We start from the raw sequence: 21,207 nt of genomic DNA on the forward strand, positions 1-21,207 counted from the left end.
CGAGCTAAAAATTGTGAGCCTGCTGCCTCTCCACAGATCTCTAATAGGTTTCGGTCACACAGGAAACAGTCTCCTAGTGACACCTCCTCCTTTACGGCAAATGGAATATGGCGGATCGTGAGAAACCCGTAGACGGACTGGAGCTCAGTAAGGTATGATATTTAGATGACAAATTAAACTGACATTAGGTACTGAGTCTCGGGGACAACACAGTTAAGTATAATGTACTAATCTCTATGTACGGTACGGTCTGAATGCGTGCTGAGAGGATATATTACGTACCAAACTAGCAGCCATAGCTCCGGGGGCTACCTGACTAGCTTCAAAGATGCTAAAATGTATTCGTTGCTCACTAACAGTGGCTATATGTTAATGGCTTTGGAGGCAGGGGAGGCTTGACTACTCCTCCATGTGGGAGAAAACATGAATTTGTTCTCAGAAGTGTGCTCAAGTCTGTGATATTTTGGTGCTCGCTTTTGTCCCATGCGCGTCTGCATGAGTTTCTTCATTTCGAGCATCAGGTCCCGACTGCTTTCGATAACCATTCCGTGGGTGTTCAAGTTGTTTACATCGACAAAGTGAAACCAAACTCGCTGCTTCGCGAAAGATTTTATTTAGAGACACGATCAAAGTTTAACAGCTTGCACCAAGGAAATATGACAGGAGTCAGCGGTGTGGCGTATTATGCGAAAACCAGCATAGTGGAGTGTGAAAATGATTTGATATGGAGAGTAGCTTGAACATCATGACTTTCTGTAATCTTGAGTCCTGTTTAAAATGATCCTTTTTTATTTATTTATTTTTTTTTAATTGGAATTTAAAAGCCAAAATCCACACCAATCTCTGATCCGCAAAATGTTGTTGTGGTATTACTATCTTATATGTCCTATTTGTACCAGTCAAGCCTCTAACCTGAATGGCCAGAGATTAGCTTTGTCTTGTGGCTGTTTAGTTTACACCCCTGTCATGAAAGAAGTGGTGCAATGGTTGGGGCTGCAGCAGTAACACAGGTTCTGGGTCCAAACCAGCAGGTCACACCAAAGACAAGTATGGTAATGGTAGGTCACTTTTGGCCTTAGAGGTGTGTGAGTGTGTGTGTTTGCATGGTTGTGTGTCTCCATGTGTTTGCCCTGTGGCGACTCCCGACCTCTCCAAGGTGAAACCCCCCCTCTCTCACTTAATGTCAACCAGGATAGGCTCTAGACCCTCTGCACCTTTCTAAAGAATAACACATAGATTGACCTAAGCAGACATGTTTAAATCATGTTGGTTTTAGTTCAGGTTATCATGCACATTTCCACATGACACACATGTAAATACAACACTTTGTGAAAGTTCTACAGTGTTATGGGGAGCTGTCATGTAGGATGGCTAGTGAAAAAAGACAGTTAGATGAAAACTGATCACGATTCATTGCTAAAAGCAGACATTCATCTGCACGTCATGCTGAGAATTCTGGTGGATTCGTGCAGTTTTGAGTCGGTAGCTGAAGATGGGACGGGCCACACTGGGCGTTCACCTCTCTGTCGCCCTGCAGGAATGGCAGGAGGCTGCAGACACCAGAGCGGAGCTGCTCCGCTACCTGAAGGAGCAGGTGCCGCAGATCTTCTGCCTGAAGAAGGAGGCGAGCCCTCAGGAAGAAGAGGAGCTCATGCAGGCTCGTCTCCTCTACCCTCTGGAGTGCTTCCTGTTTGGGGAGGATCCTCAGGAGGGTCTGGCGAAGCTCAAGCAGGGCAGCACTTCCTCCCAGCTCTGCGGGCGTGTGTTTAAAGAGGGAGAGACCGTCTACACTTGCAGGTCTGTATAAATCCTTTGATCTCTTGATGTAATACACGTGTCATAAATCCAACATTTTACAGTAGTTTGAGTGACATACTACAGATTTTTTTCTTTTTTACCTGTTGTGGTTATTTTGTTTTCAAGGGATTGAATGTCAACATGCATTTGACTACATTTACATGCTTTAAAAGCTATTGCTTTGGTTCTAAACATGAAATATACAGGCTTAGCAAATATATACAGGTCAGACGCAGTGGTATCATGAACCACAGAGGTGAGACAGAAGGCCATTTGTCATCATCAGGTGCTTGAAGTCAGAATAGTTTGGCCTCAATAGGTTTTAGTTTGACGGGGGCTCTAACTACACCACAGCACCACTGTTTTTAGGCTAAGTGTTAAAAATGAATAGTTAATGAGTGAACTCTCTTAGGTTTCAGTATCGTGAGGTCCCTGTGCAATGATGCGACATAATACGTCTCTCTTTTAGATGCGCACATGTGTTTGTGCGTTGTTTTTGAGACGTCTTTTCTCACTTTCTTTCCTTAAACAGTTGCAGAAGTTTTCTGTTGAAACGACTTCTAATAACCGAGTCGTTAGGCACAGGTTTCTTTATTAGACGTATCCTATGATGACATTGAAACAGAACCATTAGTAATATCATAACACATTTTTAGTAATGCACTTCAGTTTGTGTCAAAAGCGAAACGTTTTTTAGAATTTGGTGTTCGGTCAAGTACAAACTCAAACGCTCTTTGTCTTATTTCAGGGATTGCGCGATAGATCCCACTTGTGTCCTGTGCATGGACTGCTTCCAGGATAGCGTGCACAAAAGCCATCGTTACAAGGTTGGTGTTGCGTTGATGAAACCTGCTATGTTGTTGTGGTTGTTAAAACCTGCCACATTGAATCAAAGAGCTATTATTATTGAAAATCGCTGCTCATTGGTTTTCTGCTTTGAAAGGAGATTTTATTCATGGTAGCCAAACACAGAGGAGCATCCTCGCGCTGTCCTCGTCCGTCCTTTTGTCGCCGTGCTTCATTCGTTTTTTGATGTGCTATGAAGGATTTCTAAATTATTAAAATCTTTTATTTATTTATTTTTTGGCCTAACGATGAATAGCTAAAGTTAATGGGTGGCAAACACGTGGAGCTTTAGGGACAGACAGAAAAATGTTGTTTGTTTTAACGACTTACTAATGTTTTGCTAACGTTTTTTTTTGGCCGGGCTGCATTCACCAGAGCTCTGATACCTCCTTACTTTTGGGTCTTAAGCATCAGAATCATATGATTTTGCTTAAATACCACAAACCAGTATACTGGAAGGTGCATCATTTTGGGATGTAATAACTTTATATTTGGCTTTTTATGTTGTAACCTCAACATTGCACGGTAGTCGTCTCCCACAGTTAAATTATACGTCTAACCTAATTACTGCTGTGCGTATCCATTACCTCGCCCTCAGTGACTCACAGTGTGTTTGTTTTTTTATTTGTTTTCTTTTTCCAGATGCATGCATCCTCAGGCGGGGGGTTCTGTGATTGTGGAGATGTAGAGGCCTGGAAGATTGGTCCTTGTTGCTCCAAACACGACCCAGGGGCAGCCACTGCCATGGAAACGGTGAGTTACATAAGTTACATAACGGAGCGGAAAGAGGGATGTGGGAGGGACGTACGTGTCCCATTATGTGTCAGTGAATCCCAGAATGCTTATTTTCCCATCTTGGTCTTGGACGCTGTTCTCTTGGCTGTAGCTGTGGCTCCGGAAACGAGAAATAGGAACTCTTTGCTGCCCTGCACCAACTGAAGAAATGTACTAGAATCAAGGGCTCAATCCCATTTCCTCTCTTTGGGCTAAGGCACCCTTTTTCTTTAAGGGGGGCATTTGGATGGCTAAATGACCACTACTTTTTATGTCCAAAAGAAAAAAGGCCCCTAACCTCTGCGATATGGATGGGTAGGGCCAAGGTTCAGAGATTGTGTCTACTGCCTACTGTTGTTTAAGCCTGGCTGTGCTGGGGTGTGTTCAGTTTCCAGCTGCTGAGGCTGTTTGTGCTCTCAGCAGATGTTTTTCAGGTCTTTCTTCTCCGATCACAGCGTTCGGGTCACCTTTTGATAAAATCGTGTTCCGCAGCCTTGAGCGGACGCACAGCTTGACAGCTCTGTGCCTTTTTTCCATAAACAGCAGGTGGTCCCGTTCACGTCGCCGACCCCGGTCTGACAGCCTGCTTTGTGTTTGTCCCGCCAGATCTGAACCTGCGCCTGACAGGGCTTCACACGTCTGCTGCAAACATGAAAACCCACCTCGCTCTGTCAGACCTCTTGTTATTTATATTGCGGTCGATTCTAGTGGCTTGTTCTCGCACAACGGTGAAACGAGGAGATTGTTGAAAGTACACACAGAGTGCCTTTTGTTTGCCTTGTGTGTTAAATGTCAGATATTTGTTGTAAATGCTGTCGTAGTATTTGGAATGTTTGCTCCCAGGGGAGCTGATATTCATGTCATGAGTGCAGCTGCTTTTTCTGCGCTTATTAAGGGAAATATTTTCACCACCGAGTGGTGCTTGTGATGCAGGAAACGGGGAATTAGCTGAGGTTACCACAACGAACGAAGTTGGCAGAGCAGCATTGACCAAATCAGACCGTTTGCGATGTGTGAGAAATGTTTCTGCTCCGTTTGCAAAAGTATTTCAAGTGCGAGAAATTAGTTGTTTTGTTTTTTTTTTGCACAGGATGACTGTGTGCTGGAGCCCGAGTTATCCGCACGCGCAGAGAAGCTGTTCCGGATACTGCTGCGCTACGTCACAGACTTTTTGGTGTGGGAAGAAAACTTTGAGCTGTCAGCCGAGCTCCAGCCTCGGTACGGCCTGTCAGATTACATGCAATCACATTTTATAAGCAAAACACTTGGCTCAAAGTGGACACCGTATCTCTTTATCCTTGCAGGACAAAAGAAAGTGCGTACTACTGCGTGCTGTACAATGATGAGCACCACTCGTACGAGCACGTGATCTACACCCTGCAGCGCTCTGTTCACTGTGATCAGGCTGAGGCCCAGACGCACACGACACTTATTGACAAAGAGGTATTTTTTGGGCTTATTTGGGTTTAATTCAATCTATTACTGTTGTTAAAATCCCGGCGCCTTCATGTCATTATTGCCCACTCTTGCACAGGGTCGTCGGGCAGTAAAGAGAGGAGCACTTCGCACTTGCCAGCAAGCAAAAGATCTCATCAGGGTAAATGTCATTCTCTTGCTCCTGTTTCGATTCAAATTCCGGAAGTTCAGAATATGTCTTTGTCGTGTGAAAAGTGAGCTCGAGTCCTTTTTGTGTTGTATTGCAGTCCAACTCCGAGCACATTTCCCTTCAGCCGCTCCGTGTGGAGATCCTTCATGCAACAGTAATGGCTCATCAAACTTTTGCACTCCGCCTCGGCTCCTGGTTCCAAAAGGTCATCGGCTACTCGGGTAATGAAGCCGTCATCAAACCTCCCTGTTTTTTGTGATTTTTGACCAGTAACGTTTTGGTCGGCACTTCTACACACGTTGTGTTGAATTGTGTTTGTGTATTTACATGACTGGTATCCTGTGTTCATGGTGCAGTGGGCTTCAGGCAGGCCTTTTGTCAGGTGGCGCTGGAGCCACACGTGGACCGAGATCGGCCTTGTCTCATTAGCAGACTCATGCTCTACGATGCCAAGATGTACAAGGGTAAGCAAACCCGAGTTCATTTTCAGGGAAGAAAAAAAAAATGGGATGCTGTTTAAAACGAGAAAATTTTCATCCAATGTTTTACAAATCTCATACGTGAATGTTTTATACAAAATAGAACACAGAAAACATTAGATATTTAAAGTTAGTCATTTTACTGAAAGTGATGTCAGCAACACATGTAAAGGAAGTTGGGTATGGAAAAGCAAGTTGTGCTAAAAAGAAACGGCTGGAGGAACATGTTTGAACTGACATGTCAGAGTGTTGAATGAGTATTTAGTTTCCCGTTAAGTGGTGGTAGACGCAGGTTTTCGTGGGCTCCAGCTCAACTCAGCATCAGCGGGAACACGCCGTGTCCTCCAGACACCCGGCTTAGTGTCAGCACCCGATTGGAAAGCCTGATGGTATGGGGGTGCTTTAGTGCCCATGGGTCTGGCATCTTGCACATCAGGAAAGACGCTATCAATGCTGAAAGGTATATACAGGTTTTAGAGTCGTGCTCCCCGTCCAGATGAAGTCTTTTTCAATGAAGGCGTTGCTTATTTCAGCAAGACAATGCTAAACCACACACTGCATCTGTTATAACGCCACGACTTCACAGTAGAAGAGTCTGGGTGCCGGACGGTAGTCCATTTCTTTCACCAGCTGAAAACATTTGGTGCATCATGAAAGTCAAAATATGACAAAGAAGAATCAGACAATCTTATCAGACAAGAACGGGACAACATTCGTCTCCCAAAGGTCCAGCAACTGGTCTCCTCGGTTCTCAAAACATTTTGTTAAAAGGAGAGAAGATGCTACACTGTGGTAAACATGCTCCAACTTTACTTTTTCCTCTGTTACTGCCATCAAACTCAAGGCAAGGCAAGGTAAGTTTATTTGTAGAGCATAATTCGTACACCAGGCAATTCAAAGGGCTTTACAGCTACATAAAATCATAAAAGGCAAAAAAAATCATTCCAAAAAACATAAAAAATAATCATGAAATAATTAAATTAAAAAGAGTGCTGATAAAATACTTTCAGGTATCATATGCACAGCTAAATAGAACTGTTTTCAGCCTGGATTTAAACATTGTCAGAGCTGAGGCCTGTCTCACATCTTCTGGAAGACTGTTCCAGATTTTAGGGGCATAAAACTGAAACGCAGCCTCACCTAGTTTAGTCCTGACTCTGGGCACCAGCAGGAGACCCCTCCCTGAGGTTCTCAGAGCCCGAGTTGGTTCATATGGCTCTAACATGTCAGAGATGTACTTTGGCGCCAGACCATGAAGAGACTTGTACACAAGCAGAGCTGTTTTAAAGTCTATTCTCTGAGCGACAGGAAGCCAGTGCAGAGACCTGAGCACTGGACTAATATGGTCGTATTTCCTGGTTCTAGTCAGGACTCGAGCAGCTGCGTTCTGGATGTACTGCAGCTGTCTTACAGCCCGTTTAGAGAGCTCAGTGAGCAGGCCGTTACAGTAGTCTAACCTGCTGGAGACAAACGCATGGATTAGTCTTTCTAAGTCTGGTTCAGACAGACTTCTGTTTTCATTTACATTTACTAAAACTTTTTCGAAAGTGCCTGCAGTTGAACCACATTTTTAACCTAAGAACATTTCTCTTCCCTTCTTGCCCCAAGGAGCTCGCAAGATCGTGCACGAGATGATTTTCTGCAGCATGCTAATGGATACCGAATTCAAGAGGCTCTTTGCTATTGAGTTTACGAAGGTAAGCAAGCATAAATAAATGGAAAACGAATAATTTGAGTTGAATTTATATATATATTTTTTTATTTAAAATGTTTTCTTTCTTTTCAGTACTACCAGCAGCTTCAGAAGGACTTCATCCATGATGACCACGAAAGGAGTATATCTATTACCGCTCTGTCTGTTCAGATCTTCACTGTTCCCACACTCGTGAGTCTCGTTTTCTGCGATAAGATGAAAGTTTTACAATATGCGCTCGTGCTTGGAGTCTTCTTAGCTGGCAGAACACTTTCTAAGAGCAGCCACAGCACTGAACCATCTGTGTTTGTAGAAAATGTGTCCCACTGTGAAATGGATACATGGCTGACCTCTTTTGGAGGTCTATACAAGTAGAAAATTCTTTGTCAAAAGTCTTTAGAAATCTCTTCTTTTGTGTGACTTTTTGCCATCAGCAGATGCTTTGTGTTGATAATGATTTCCAAAGGATCTCTCACCCATATCTACTTTTATTCATTCAACAAGTTTGCTGGTTACTGCCTCTAATTAGTTTTGTTTTCATGTTTTACATCATGTTTGTCAACCTACACTGTGACTGTTTGCAGTATGGTTGATTATGGTCTGATTATCTGATGATAATTGAAGTTGAATCTATGTAAATGCAAATAATTCCAAATGTACTGGTGCAATCAGTTTTTATCTCATTGTCCATCCCTGTTCTCACAAACGTTTCCTCTAGGCCAGACAGCTGATAGAAGAGTGCAACGTCATTAAAGTGATAGTTGACACGGTCATGGAACTGCTGCGTGAGCATCTTGACGTTAACAATCGTTTTTTGTTCGTGGGCTACAACTCGGACAAGTTCTCGCGCATCCAGGTTATCTTCCACGACCTCAGGTGATTAGAAGAAGCCACAGTCTTAACACGAGTTCTTTATTCCCAAAGTTGCGGTGTTTATCTAAAATGCATTTCCTCTGTGTCTCAGATATATTCTGATCAGTAAACCCTCGGTGTGGACCGAGGAGCTGCGGGGACAGTTCCTCGAAGGATTCAGAATATTTCTTGGGCTTCTCAAGTGCATGCAGGTATCGATTATTCCACCCCTCAGTCATTCTTTGAATATGATTTGTATGGATGTTTGAATATTTATAATGTAATGCCAGCAGTAATAAAGTAGTTTACGGGAGCTCGACAAACCACATGCTAAAGGATTCCTGGCCTTCTTCTGCTTTCGTTATCAGGGCATGGAGGAGGTGAAGCGGCAGCTGGGTCAGCACATCGCTGTGGAGCCAGAATGGGAAGCCGGCTTTACTCTCCAGATCCAGCTCCGCCACATTCTTGCCATGTTTCAGGACTGGTGTTTATCTGATGTGAGCTTTGATTTGCAATCAAATCGTATTGTTGTTGTAAAACTCCAGAGAACGCTGCACCTTGTGCACATAGCTTCTGGTTTGCTGGTTATTTGCTGGACAGTAAGTTGAAATTCTAGCAGTCACACGTGTGCTCATTAGCTCATATTTGCAAGCCACTCTGTTCTATTTTGTAGCTTGCACGTGCGACTGAAATGCAGTGTCATATAAGAATATGCATACTTTTATAATCTATTGAATTAACACTGATTAGAAATAATATTTGCTGACATACTCGTGATTGTATTCTCGTAAATTGGGATTTCACTGTTTCGAACGAATTTGATCAAAAAGATAGTTCTATAGATGACACCACCTGAAAACTTTAAAAAAGGCTAAATATTCCAATGTTTGTTGTACAATTGTGACAAAGATTGAATGGTTGATAACGTTTCAATCCCCACACAGTTCATTAACTTAGAATGACGAGGAGAGGAATCTCTGTACTCAGTTATTTCTTATTTCTGCCCCCTCAGGATGAGATCTTGGTGCTTGCATTTAAGGAGTGCCACGCAGTCCTGATGCAATGCAACAACCAGCCCCTCCATAGGGAGGCCACCGACTTCTACATGTGCAAACACATCCTCCATGTTCGTCCATATAAAGTCTCTCAGGAGCCAGTTAGCATCCACCTGCCCATCTCCAGGCTACTGGCTGGTAGGAAAACTAATATTTGAAACGAGCAGTGATTTTTTTTATTTTTATTTTTTATAAATCAACCATGATCCCTCTTATCTGTACATTGTAATTTCCAGGTCTGTACGTACTTCTGTGTGGAACAGGGGTAATTGAACGTCTAGAAAATGCTGTAAGTGAAAGAAGAAAGTGTGGAACAATAAATGGTCCCTGTGTTGCTGCATTACAATTTCTAAATAAAGAGAATAAGTGATCTATTTAATGTAGATGAAGTGTACATGAGAAAGTTAAGTATTCTTTTTTGTCTGCTGCAGGAAAGCTATAACTTCACTCAGCTCGCAGAGCATCCTCTGCGTTGTGTGGTGCTGGCTGCACAGGTCACAGCCGAAATGTGGCGGAGAAACGGTCTGTCGTTGGTCAGCCAGGTAGACTTTGTTATTCGGATGCACAAGGCATCGTTTCCATTCTGCATTATGTCTTCTGTGATTTTCAAAGAGTAATGCACAAGTGATTGTATCACATCAACAGGTCTACTACTATCAAGACGTGAAATGCAGGGATGAGATGTACGACAAAGATATTGTCATGCTTCAGGTGGGTGAGAGTCAGCCATCGGGATTTTAAATTTTTTTTCCATTTCACCTTTTTATCTTCATAGGGAGGCAATAATATATGAAACCCTTTATGTTGTTTACAGATTGCTGCTTCCAAAATGGATCCCAACCACTTCCTCATGCTGATCTTGCTGAGATTTGAGCTCTTTGAACAATTCAATGGCAGTTGTTCAAGCAAAGACCAGGCAAGTAACGCCTCAATCTTTATACAAGGAAAAAAAAAAAAAACCTTTCTCTGCCATCAGATGTTGTTCTTGTCAATGATATGCAACTAAATTCCCAGGATGAGTTGATGCAGTGGAACCGCTTGACCGAGGAGATGCTGTACCTGCTCATCGTTATCATTGGTACAGTCAAACACAGTTACTCACTTGAGTATTAATACATTTAATTGAATATGAACTGAATTGTTGCATCTGACGTATGTTATGTGTCCAGGTGAGCGCTACGTTCCTGGGATCAGTCCGGTGACCAAAGAGGATGTGACAATGAGGGAGGTTATCCACCTGCTGTGCATCGAGCCCATGGCTCACAGCACCCTGGTCAAAAGCCTACCAGAGAATGTAAGCTAATAATGCTGCACATGTGAAATTTAAAATGCACCTTTCAAAAAGGATGGACTGTCATGAATGATGGGAAAATGTCTTCTTTGTAGGAAAGCCATGAAACGGGCCTGGAAGCAGTAATCACTAAAGTTGCTACGTTCAAGTATGTTGAGATAAAAAACAAATAAAAAAAACAGCCCGGATTAAAATCCGTTCTATGTAGGATTTAATCCATGCGTTCTGTTTCTATTTTTAGGAGGCCAGGTGTGTCGGGACATGGATTATATGAAGTGAAAAAAGACCTACTACAAGAGTTCAACCCTTTCTTCTACCATTACTCAAGATCCCAGCACAGCAAGGTACTGTGGAGTGTATAATTACATTTACTTTTAGTGTTTAACGGCACCTGGTTAAGCTCTTATTTTTTAACTTGTTGCAGGCAGAGGAGTCTCAAAAAAAGAGGAGAGCCCAGGAGAGCAATGATAAAGGTGACTGACAGGCCAGAGTATATCATGAATGTTCCACTTTTTTCAATCTATACACCTAGAAACTACCAACCAGGCCAGAAATCTGGGTGTAGTGATGGAAAAACACATTAAGGCAATAACAAAGTCGGCCTACTATCGCCTTAAGAATATATCAAGGTTAAAAGATCTGATGTCTCAGCAGGACCTGGAAAAACTAGTCCATGCATTCATCTTTAGTAGGCTTGATTATTGTAACAGCATGTTTACAGGTCTACCTAAAAAGTCAGTTAGACAACTGCAGCTCATTCAGAACTCTGCTGCTCGAGTCCTCACTAAGACCAAAAAAGTGGACCACATCGGTCCAGCTCTGAGGTCTTTACACCGGCTGCCTGTCCAACAGAGGATAGACTTTAAAGTTCTGATGCTGGTCTATAAAGCTCTGAATGGTCTAGGACCAAAATACATCAGTGAGCTCCTGACCCAGTATGAACCTTCCAGACCCCTCAGGTCATCTGGATCCGGTCTTTTATCAGATCCCAGAGTCAGAACCAGACATGGAGAAGCTGAATTCAGCTTCTATGCTCAACATGTCTGGAACAAACTCCCAGAAAGCCTCAGATCAGCTGAAACACTCAGTGTATTTAAGTCCAGGTTGAAGACACACCTATTTTCAGCTGCATTTGAATAAAGCTCCAAATCTGAAGCTTGAGTTTCAAAACTTAATATTTTAACTACTGATTCTATCTGATTTTATCTATTGTTCTTATTTCTTTCTTTTTCTTTTTACTGTTTTAATGTATCTGCAAAGCACTTTGAATCACCTTGTTGTTGAATTGTGCTATACAAATAAACTTGCCTGGCCTTGCCTTTTTTGCACATTAGTTGCTTGTGACTCGGCTGTTCTAACACTGTGTCTGGTCTCAGCTCTGCGTCCCCCGGTGCCTCCAGCCTTTTGCCCACGTTTCTCCAGCGTTGTGCGCCTCCTCTGCTGCGACATTATGGTCCACGTCTTGAAGCACATCTTGCAGAGAGCTGCAGAGGACCGGCCCGGTCACTGGACGGAAGCCATGATCCAGAGGGTACACGTGGCATTTCTCTTTTTCTTACTCAGCAATGAATGAATACTTGTTTCAGAATTTTTTTTAAAAACTGGGAGCATAAGTCACGCTTTTATCACGCAGACCCTGCACCTGATGGGCCAGGCATTGCTGGAAGAGAAAGCACAGCTTGAGGACAGCACTGTGGAGGAAGTAACCTTTGATTTTAGCATTAAGGCCCGCGGTGAGTGAAAACAGAAACTATTACCAACACTGAGTATTTATTTGTCTTAGCTGAAGTTCCCAAAGCTGTGAGCCAGATTATTTTCCGTGACAAAAATGCATGTCTTGTTTTTGCAGTAATTGGTGCAGAGCAAGGCAAGTCAGTGATCCTCTTGTTGTCCAAGATTAAAGCTTTGCCTTCCCTTGAAGCTCAAAAAGACATGGTCACATGGCTTCTACAGGTAGGAAGTCAGTTTTCACCATAAATTTTCTTTTCTTTTCTATTTTTTTTGTAATGTTTTTACATTTTATAATAATCTCTTTCTTCTAGATGTTTGAGATAGTTAAGTGCCTTCGAGAGAAGTCCAGCCCGACGGTGTCAGTGAGCATGGAAATGTCCAAGCCAGAAGAGGTAAAAAAAACAAAACAAACAAACGCCAAACAACATAAAGGTTACTGAAGCGAATATGTTTATGTTGAGACAAAAGGTGTACTGCAGTAATAGCGGCCCCTCTGCTATCCTGACTCATTTTTGGTTGATCCAGAGCGTTCAGGACAAAGAGAAAGCCGAGCGGAAAAGGAAGGCGGAGGCAGCTAAGCTCCACCGGCAGAAGATCATGGCCCAGATGTCGGCAATGCAAAAGAACTTCATTGAATCAAACAAGATGCTGTATGACAACATGCCAGAGAGTGGGACACAAGAACCTGTGGCATCTACAGAGTGGTGAGCAGTCATTCCGAGCATCCCATCCATGTGTTTCGTGCTTGACTTGAGGAGCTACACCAAATTGCTTCTACTAATTCTTAATTTGGTTTACGTCTACTTCTCCAGCGTTGACATGGAGCATAGAGAGCTTTGCATAGCGATCGGGCCTCACAGAGGGTCCACTCCAGCTGAAAGGGAGATGTTAACCTGCATTCTTTGCCAGGAGGAGCAGGAGGTTTTACCTCAAGCTCCTGCCATGGTACTGACTGCATGTGTCCAAAGGTCCACAGTGCTGACACAGTGTCGAGGGAAGATACCGGCTAACGCAGCAGATGGTAAGCCTCCACTCATTGATCATACCGTTTCATTTGTGAGAATCATTGCTCTGTAGGGAAACGCTTGACTCAAATGTTTATCAACCACTTTAAAGGGTCAGGGACATATCCCCTCTTCATGTGTCCTGAACTGGCTGTGGGGACCCACACTGGCAGCTGTGGACACGTCATGCATGCCACATGTTGGCAGAAGTGAGTGACTACAAAGGCAAAAAAAGGCTTTTAAATGTTGTTGATCTATTATATGGCTCATTTAACAGTTTTTTATTGCTACTCTCTCACTTTAAAAAAAAAAAAAAAAGATATTTTGAGGCAGTTCAAAATACGACCAGAAACCGACTCCACGCTGAGCTGATCATTGACCTGGAGAATGGAGAGTACCTGTGTCCCTTGTGCAAGTCCCTGTGCAATACTGTCGTCCCACTCATCCCATTAGAAACACTTACATTTAACTAGTAAGCCCGGTCCATGTACCTCAGACACTTTGCTGTATTCAGTTCTTTGTGAAAAGGTTATTTGAATCTTTATTTCCTGTGTCTAGTGAAAATGCAGAGATAATAGGACAGCATTTGACAATGCCTCGCTGGATCCAGATCCTCTCTGCCAGGATTAAAGGACTCAAGTCAATCACTCAGGATAGCGGTAAGGAGAGAGAAGAGATGTAGAGCATTCAGTTATTACACGTCTTTGGATGGATGCACAGCAATGACAATGAAGCCTGTGCCCGTTTTTTAGTGCTTTTTCTTTTTTCTTTTTTTTTTTTTTTTAATGGTCATGTTACACCCTTCTTCACAAACTGACACGGTTTCCTGAGGTATTAATGAGATGTCCGACATGCTTTGGTTAGAAATAACACAGAGACACGACAGCAGCTTCTTTTCCTTCCATGAATTTACGCCCCTCTGATGGTGTGTTCGGTGACACATACGAACATAGAATTTCAAACTTAGGACTGTTGAAGGCACTAATTACAAGTCACATTTCTTTGCCGGGATATAAAGCATGCAGTAAAGTTCTGGTCGAGCATTATTGGCTAATTTATTCCTGATGTTAAGTGAACTATATAACTAGTGATGAGATTCAATGTTTATAACAAAATAAGACCTAAGAGCAGAAGAGGTTAAAGCTCCCAGTTCAGCGGTGCAGCTAATGCAGCATCTTCTGAAGTAGACGCTGGGTGGGTATAACAAGAAAATGGGCAACGAAGTAACATATGTTTCTCATTCTGATCTGAAAAGCCCACTGAATAACACATTGTCATATATATGAATATAATTTTTTGAATTTTTAATGTAGTAGTGACTTTAGAAACCCAAATATATGGTTTCATCCTTTCAATCAGGAAAAAGGTCATTTTTCAATATGTCCCCCATGAAATTTCTCCTGCAGATTTCAATGCAGAAGGTGGCGGTGGCGACGGTGGCAGTGGTACCACTGGGCTATGCGGAGAGGGCCAGCCCGACTTTAGATCCATTCTGAGCTTTGGAGTACAAGAACCGTGAGCAAAACTTTCTGTTCCTTCATACATAACGGAAGCATCTTTACATTGATAAGGAGATAAACCTCTGAATTCTCTGCTCTCGGTTGCTTAGGAGAAAGTTTTCAGACAGCATCACGGAGATGCTGGTTGTGTGCGCCACTACAGTCCACAGGGTGGGACTGAAGACGGCACCCAATGAGCTGTGTCCACGTGTGCCCCTCATGGCCTGGAATACATGTGCCTTCACTATTCAGGCCATAGGTACAGTAAGACTTGGCCTGTGCTGCTTTTTTTTTTCCTTTCCTATTCACGTGTGCATTTCTTCAAGTGTATTTTCTTGTTTTCACAGAAAACATATTGCAGGGAGAAGACAAACCTCTATTTGGATCCTTACAAAACAGACAGGTTGGACACCACGTACTGATGAGCAAAAAAAAAAAGAAGAAGGAATCTTTAATAATAGTTTAGTTTGCACATAGTTTGGGCAGCATTTTGTGAAATTTTTGCTTCTTCTCATTTTTAGCTTGCAGGTCTGAAAGCGATCGTTCAGTTTTCAGCGTCGCAGAGACTTAAGAGCTCCCAGGCAGCCATCCAAAGGCACTTCACAGATATGATGGGGGGTATGTAATCCATTGAAGCAAGCTTTATGTAACCGATGGGATTTGAAACCGTCACTGTAAATAGAATTGGTTAACAATGACTTTCCTAGTTAAATAAAGCTTAAATAGACTAACAATTTGGTACCATTCCAGAATGGTCGGTACCAAAATATTGACGGATAAATTTATTGGCTGTTTACACTAATGACTGTTCAGTTTTCCTTGTTTTCAAAGCTGTGATGTCTCTCCTCAGTCTTGCTTCCTGTCATGAGCAGAAAGAACACGCCATCTATTCTGGAGGTGGACTTCTTCCATCTTCTGGTAGGTCAACACTAAACAGCATCTCCTGCTCAGATTTTATTTGCATGGATTTTCATGCGAAAAACATGGTCACGAAATGCTTGACAGAGTAAAATGCGATAAGCGGTAAATATGATTAAGAGGAACATAAACGGATGCGATAACTGCCTACCTACTTCCCCCGACCCACTTCCAAACCCATAGCATTAAAGGTTTGTGTTTTGAATAAAACACTTAATGCGAGGGGCTTCACGTGTAACAGGATTTATAAAAAGTTGGATCAGTTTTGCAGGTGAAAACTGGTGTTAATGTATTCAGTGTTTTGTCAGGTGGGATTGGTGCTGTCTGTGCCCTCGCTGTATCAGGAGGAGGCTGTAGACTTACAGCCGTCTGCTGTGAGCTCTGCCTACAACCACCTGTACATTTTACAGTTGGTCACCATGGCTCACATGTTGCAGGTCCTCTTGACTTCTGCAGGTATCAACATAAAAAAAAACTTCTATGAATACGACTTTTGCTTGCTATTTGCAATGGAAAACGAGGGCGATGGTTTCTTTATTAAACGATGTGTTTAATTTTCTGTGTAGATTTCCCTGCTTCAGGTGAAGGAGAGGACACCGAGGAGGCGAGAGCAGCGGCAGAGTTGTTCACAGCGGTGTCACAACACACTGGAAGGTACAACTTCTTTTCATCCTCTTATTTACCTGCAAAACTGCAGAAGCTGATATGTTTTCAGTGCAAAGAAGACGCATGCTTCCTTCAGTGTTCATAGCATTTTTGTGGACATAAAAGGTCTGTAAAGTAAAGTCAACACCAGAGGAGGTTATATGGACGACTCCCAGAGAGACGATACTCGAACTCCCAGAAACACCCCGTCTGTAGTCCAGGTTTTGTCTTCTCTAGCACGTTGATATCACCATGATAAACATTTCCCTGCCCAACAGGTACTTGGCAGGCTTCAAACTAAATCGCTTTTCACCCGCAGCAGTTGGGCTCCTTGGGCCCAAAATCTTCATCTGATGTTGTTCGCTTTTGCTTGTTCGAACAGACTAAACTGATATGTCACTGTATCAGTTCGTGCTTTGAGATAGCAAGCTGGTGTCACAATCAGCTGACTGACCGCAGCGTCTTGGGTTAGAGCAATTTGTTCTGCCTCCCCAGCTGTCCCTTAGCTCTTCTGAAGCTGAGGAATAAAACGTTTTAGTTGACTTTTCCAAGGCTTCCTTGTTTTATTTCTCGGCTTTAAAAAAAAAAAAGGAAACATCTCCATTATGGATAAAAAAAGAAAACAAGTCCCGCTGCCAATACCAGAAGACATAGACTGCAGCATCCATTGACAGTTTTGTCAAGTTTATCCTGAATCAGTCACTAATAGATTAATTTATGATTTTTGTCATGCAGGTTTAAAGTGGCAGTTTAAAATAACCGTTTCCATCACTAAGGTTGGAATTTTAGGGTTTCTGGCCACATATAGATTTTTTCCCACCTTAATATAGATGTTTTAAAGGTGTACCTACAATATGTCAGTTTCAGGATACTTCCCTGTTGGGATTGTTGGAGTAGGGCCTCACATATATACCTCACATGTTTTAAATGGAAACATGTCCTCTCTGTAGAATTCCTCATTACCTCTCTCTCAGTTTTCCAGGCCTTATCCATCTCCATTGCTCATTGGCATAAACAGTAATCCACCCTCTTGAACAGTTTGTCTTGTGTTTTGCTCCTCAGGTTGACACCAGAGTTGTCTGGCAGCTTTGTAGCACAAAGAGTGAAGGCGGGAATTGAACCTTTCCTGCGCTCTGCTGCTCTGTTTTTCAATTGCCTTACAGGAGTACATCCGCCAGAGGAGCTTTTAAATAGTTCTGGTAGGTTGCGCTGGTAAATGTAGCACCATTAGGAATATCCATGACATGAAATGTTGTATTTAATCAAGTCTATGTTTTATGTCATAGTTGCATCTCAAGGACAGATAGAGGCACTATGCAGTTACTTGGCACTACCCTTCAATGTGTTCCAGCTCTTCCAGGACCACAGAGACACCGTTTCTCCATTGTTTCAGAAGTGAGTTCATAACATCGATGCAGCTTTTGGTATGCGCTGAAGAAATGAGCAGCTTTGTAACTGCAGGTGTTTTGCTTTTCTCAGGTGGTGTGGGAACCCAGCTATAACCAAAGCCCTGAAAGGCAATATCCAGACCGTCAGGTTGACTCTCAGCTCTTGTATTATTTCAGTATTTCTTTTCCGTTTATAATAAACCTGCCCGCGTTATTGAGTAGTTGGTCAATAAACCCACTCTTTCCACCAGATACCCCAGGAGAAGGAATCGTTTGATTGATCTTCCTGACGATTACAGTGCTCTCCTCAATCAAGCCAGCCATTTTCAGTAAGTAACGAAGTCCTTTCGTTCACCCTCTTTCAGTCTGCTGTGGAGATGCAACCTTTCTGACTTGTCCGCACATTGCCTTTTTAGATGTCCAAAATCTACAGATGATGAGAGAAAGCACCCGACTCTATGCCTGTTTTGTGGGGCAATGCTGTGCTCGCAGAGCTCCTGCTGTCTGAGCCAGCTGGATGGGGAGGATGTGGGAGCCTGCACAGCACACGCTGCTACCTGCGGGGCTGGAGTGGGCATGTTCCTCAGGTCGGTCAGCCGCACTCCATATTAGAGATCAGTGGAATTATTTTTTAACCGAAGTCTTGTCTAATGATATGTTGGGTTTTTTTTGTGGGGGCTTAATGTTTACAGGATAAGAGAGTGTGAAATTGTTCTGATGGCCAGTAAGACTCGAGGAAGCACATACCCAGCTCCGTACTTGGATGATTATGGGGAGACTGATCCTCATCTAGGGTGAGGATATAATCTCTATTTAGAGATATGCGTGTTATTTACTTCTGTCTTCCTAGTATTTAATTTTGGCTTTACTTCCCAGTCAGTTTTTTTTGTTTGTCGTTTAATTTAGGCTTCAGCAAGTGAGTTAAAGCTCAAATTTAGGAGACTTTTGCCATTGTGGAATATTCCATTTTCTGCTTTGGTAGAATGTTTTAGGTCATTGTCCATCTGTACTGGGAAGTACTCTTCATTGCTACTGTTTGCTTCGTTTGGCTGAATCTGAGCAGGCCGTATACTCCAATAAACTAGAATTCATCCAGCTGTTTCTGCCTTCTGTCACATTATCAATGAGCACTAATGACCCAGTGCTATTGGTAGCTATGCATGCCAGATTGCCCCTGCAATCTATCAGCTTCCGTGTGTTTTACAGATAATTTTAAATACTTTGTTTAGAAGCCATTCCAAGATGTCTCCTAACTTTTTCTTTTCTTCCCATCACTGTGCTGTAGGTTATTTTTTTTTTCCTCTCTCATTTGGGTTTGTTTTCTTGTTTTGTTTTTTTTGTTTGTTTCCAGACCTTTTAGTGTGCTCTCTCCCCCCCCCCCCCCCCCCCCCCAGAATGTGCCATCCTGTTGATCTGATTGTCTTTTCTTTTGTTTTTGCATTTGCATCTTAAGTATAGCCTGTTTCACCTGTAGTGAGAGATTCTGTGACTGTGGGCCCACAGCAGCAGCTTCAAGGCGCATAGACTGGGAATCAACTCCATAGATTTTCACTGCTTAATTGATAAGGAAGTAATGAAGGAATACATCATACCTGGTCATGAAATACATATTGGTTAATTGCTCAATAACAAATGATCCCTTAAAAGCTGATTCTGCTCATTTGAGAGCTAAAATTCTATACTTGTCTATGACTTGGGTAAAAAAAACAAAACAGCTAAAATAACAAAAAAAGAAAAGTAAGTGACCAAATATGTTGTTAGACCTGACCGTGTGTTCGTGTTGTATTGCACAGAAGACATATACAGCCATTGCCATGAGGTACATATGTTTTTTTTTTTAATCTTACCAAATACCTTGAAAATCCCTGAATTAATCGAACTTTTGTGTTTTTTATTTTCCAGAAGGGGCAATCCTCTGCACCTTTGCCCCGAGCGCTACAGGAAGCTGAACCAACTGTGGCAGCAGCACTGCATCCTGGAAGAAATCGCCCGCAGCCTGGAGGTGGTCAACGTTATGTTTGCCTTTGAGTGGCAGATGTTGTGATGATTGTTCAAGCTGTGGTGGCAGGAAAAATAGCGAGCACGCACACACTCACACGTTTAGATACACATGCACGCATATGCATTTAAAGCCTTCTACAATCAAAGCAGGCTCAATCCCTTCCAGAGAGGTGGCACAGTCACAGATAAACAATTATGGAGGGCGGTGGACGATTATGTAACCGAAGTCGCCTTGTTCCCATTTGATTGTCTGCTGTGAGGAGGAGTTTCTCCTGGAGTGATGTTTTTTTTTTTTTGAAAGAAGCTCAATCAAATAAAGATGAACATCAACTACACTCGTACATGTTTCTGGTTTTAGTTTATGGGTGACGTTCTTTTTCTCAGTAATGTGAATTTTCTGCATTCTGTTTTTGTGTTTGGAAATTATGATTTGTTATAAGTTATAATTGTTCAGTTATGTTTTTTTTAAGGGTACATTCATGTGGAATGGTTTGAGCAGAGATCTTATACATTTTGCGTTTGCCTCTTAATCGTAAAGACGCTCCAAATAATAACCTGCTGTCACCTCAGTCATGCATAGGCATATGTCTAATGGGTAAAACATATATAGAATATACCTTCTATCAGTTTGCAAACTGTTTTCTAACAGATCGGTTTATCTAAGAGGGGACACCCTGCTTCCACATGAACTTAATAACAAGCAGCCATTTTACCACCACTTTTCTGAAATTCAGCCATATTTCTAGTTAAAAATCCTCAGTGACCTTAAATACTTCATGAATAATGTTAAAACATATCCAGTACTATATGATATTGTGAGATCCCTTCTTGGGTTAAAAAAAAAAAAAAAAAGTAAGCCAAAAAGGATGCATGCTTGTAATCATTAAAACCAATGGAAGGCAGATTGTTTCTTTTTCCTGTATTTAGTTAACTCACCTGACATTAAGTGAATTAAAGAAATGTACATTTTATTGCAGAGAGGGAGATGAAAAAAAAAAAGAAATCCAGTATGTCTGTTCAGTTATTTCTCTAGTTTTCTCCATTTCAGGAAAAAAGTGGTCAATAAACATTTCCTTCTTTTTCTGTGATGTTTGACAGTTCTACATGACTTCCAGGCTGTGGAAATAAAGACACAAGCCAATCTACTGACTATTTCTATTGGTGCCCTGAACTGATTTGAGACCCAGTGTTATGGATTTTGATAAAATCTTCAGTGTAAACAGAAGACACATTGCTCACCTGTGCAAGGCAGGGATGGTTCATTCATTTAGTTCTTTTTAAACTTTTAACATTGAATTAAACGGTTAACATTAATCACGTGTTTTAGATGCTGAGACATCTGCTTTTATGCTTTGTGTTTTTAAGAAATACAGAACAATCTGATAAGTATTTTCTCCAACGGCAGGTGAGGTCCTCCATCCAGCACATGTACTGATGGCTTTGTCATTTTAATGAAGTCACACAAAGCTGTAACAGACAAAAGGTTTATTGTTAGACTTTTGATGGCTCATCCCAGCGAACAGTGTTTTCATTGTGGGAAAGAAAGGTGGCGTTGCTGAGGCACATGAGATTCATTGTAGCAATAGTTCGTGGTCTAGAAAACCTTCCTTTTATCACTCATGGTTTTC

The 21,207-nt window shown here is 42.2% G+C and overlaps 1 protein-coding gene across 1 annotated transcript; it reads left to right on the forward strand.

The window, feature by feature from the left end:
- The first annotated feature begins 55 nt into the window (after positions 1-55).
- ubr1 (ubiquitin protein ligase E3 component n-recognin 1) lies at positions 56-19,914 on the forward strand. Its single transcript, XM_075448900.1, has 47 exons — positions 56-152; positions 1,538-1,797; positions 2,546-2,624; positions 3,286-3,396; positions 4,508-4,635; positions 4,722-4,860; positions 4,952-5,014; positions 5,121-5,244; positions 5,380-5,487; positions 7,111-7,199; positions 7,289-7,387; positions 7,914-8,071; positions 8,160-8,259; positions 8,416-8,544; positions 9,060-9,240; positions 9,339-9,391; positions 9,534-9,644; positions 9,748-9,813; positions 9,917-10,018; positions 10,117-10,180; positions 10,272-10,396; positions 10,489-10,541; positions 10,635-10,737; positions 10,818-10,866; positions 11,770-11,924; positions 12,027-12,126; positions 12,243-12,346; positions 12,436-12,516; positions 12,650-12,828; positions 12,937-13,145; positions 13,241-13,337; positions 13,448-13,600; positions 13,687-13,787; positions 14,535-14,643; positions 14,738-14,886; positions 14,975-15,030; positions 15,149-15,245; positions 15,478-15,545; positions 15,854-16,001; positions 16,112-16,199; positions 17,253-17,389; positions 17,477-17,585; positions 17,670-17,726; positions 17,830-17,907; positions 17,995-18,165; positions 18,271-18,372; positions 19,481-19,914. The coding sequence occupies exons 1-47, from the start codon at positions 108-110 to the stop codon at positions 19,620-19,622; spliced, it is 5,229 nt and encodes a 1,742-aa protein (XP_075305015.1). The 5' UTR covers positions 56-107; the 3' UTR covers positions 19,623-19,914.
- Positions 19,915-21,207: the final 1,293 nt, after the last annotated feature.

Source organism: Odontesthes bonariensis, chromosome 17 (genome assembly GCF_027942865.1).
Source record: "Odontesthes bonariensis isolate fOdoBon6 chromosome 17, fOdoBon6.hap1, whole genome shotgun sequence".
NCBI lineage: Eukaryota > Metazoa > Chordata > Actinopteri > Atheriniformes > Atherinopsidae > Odontesthes > Odontesthes bonariensis.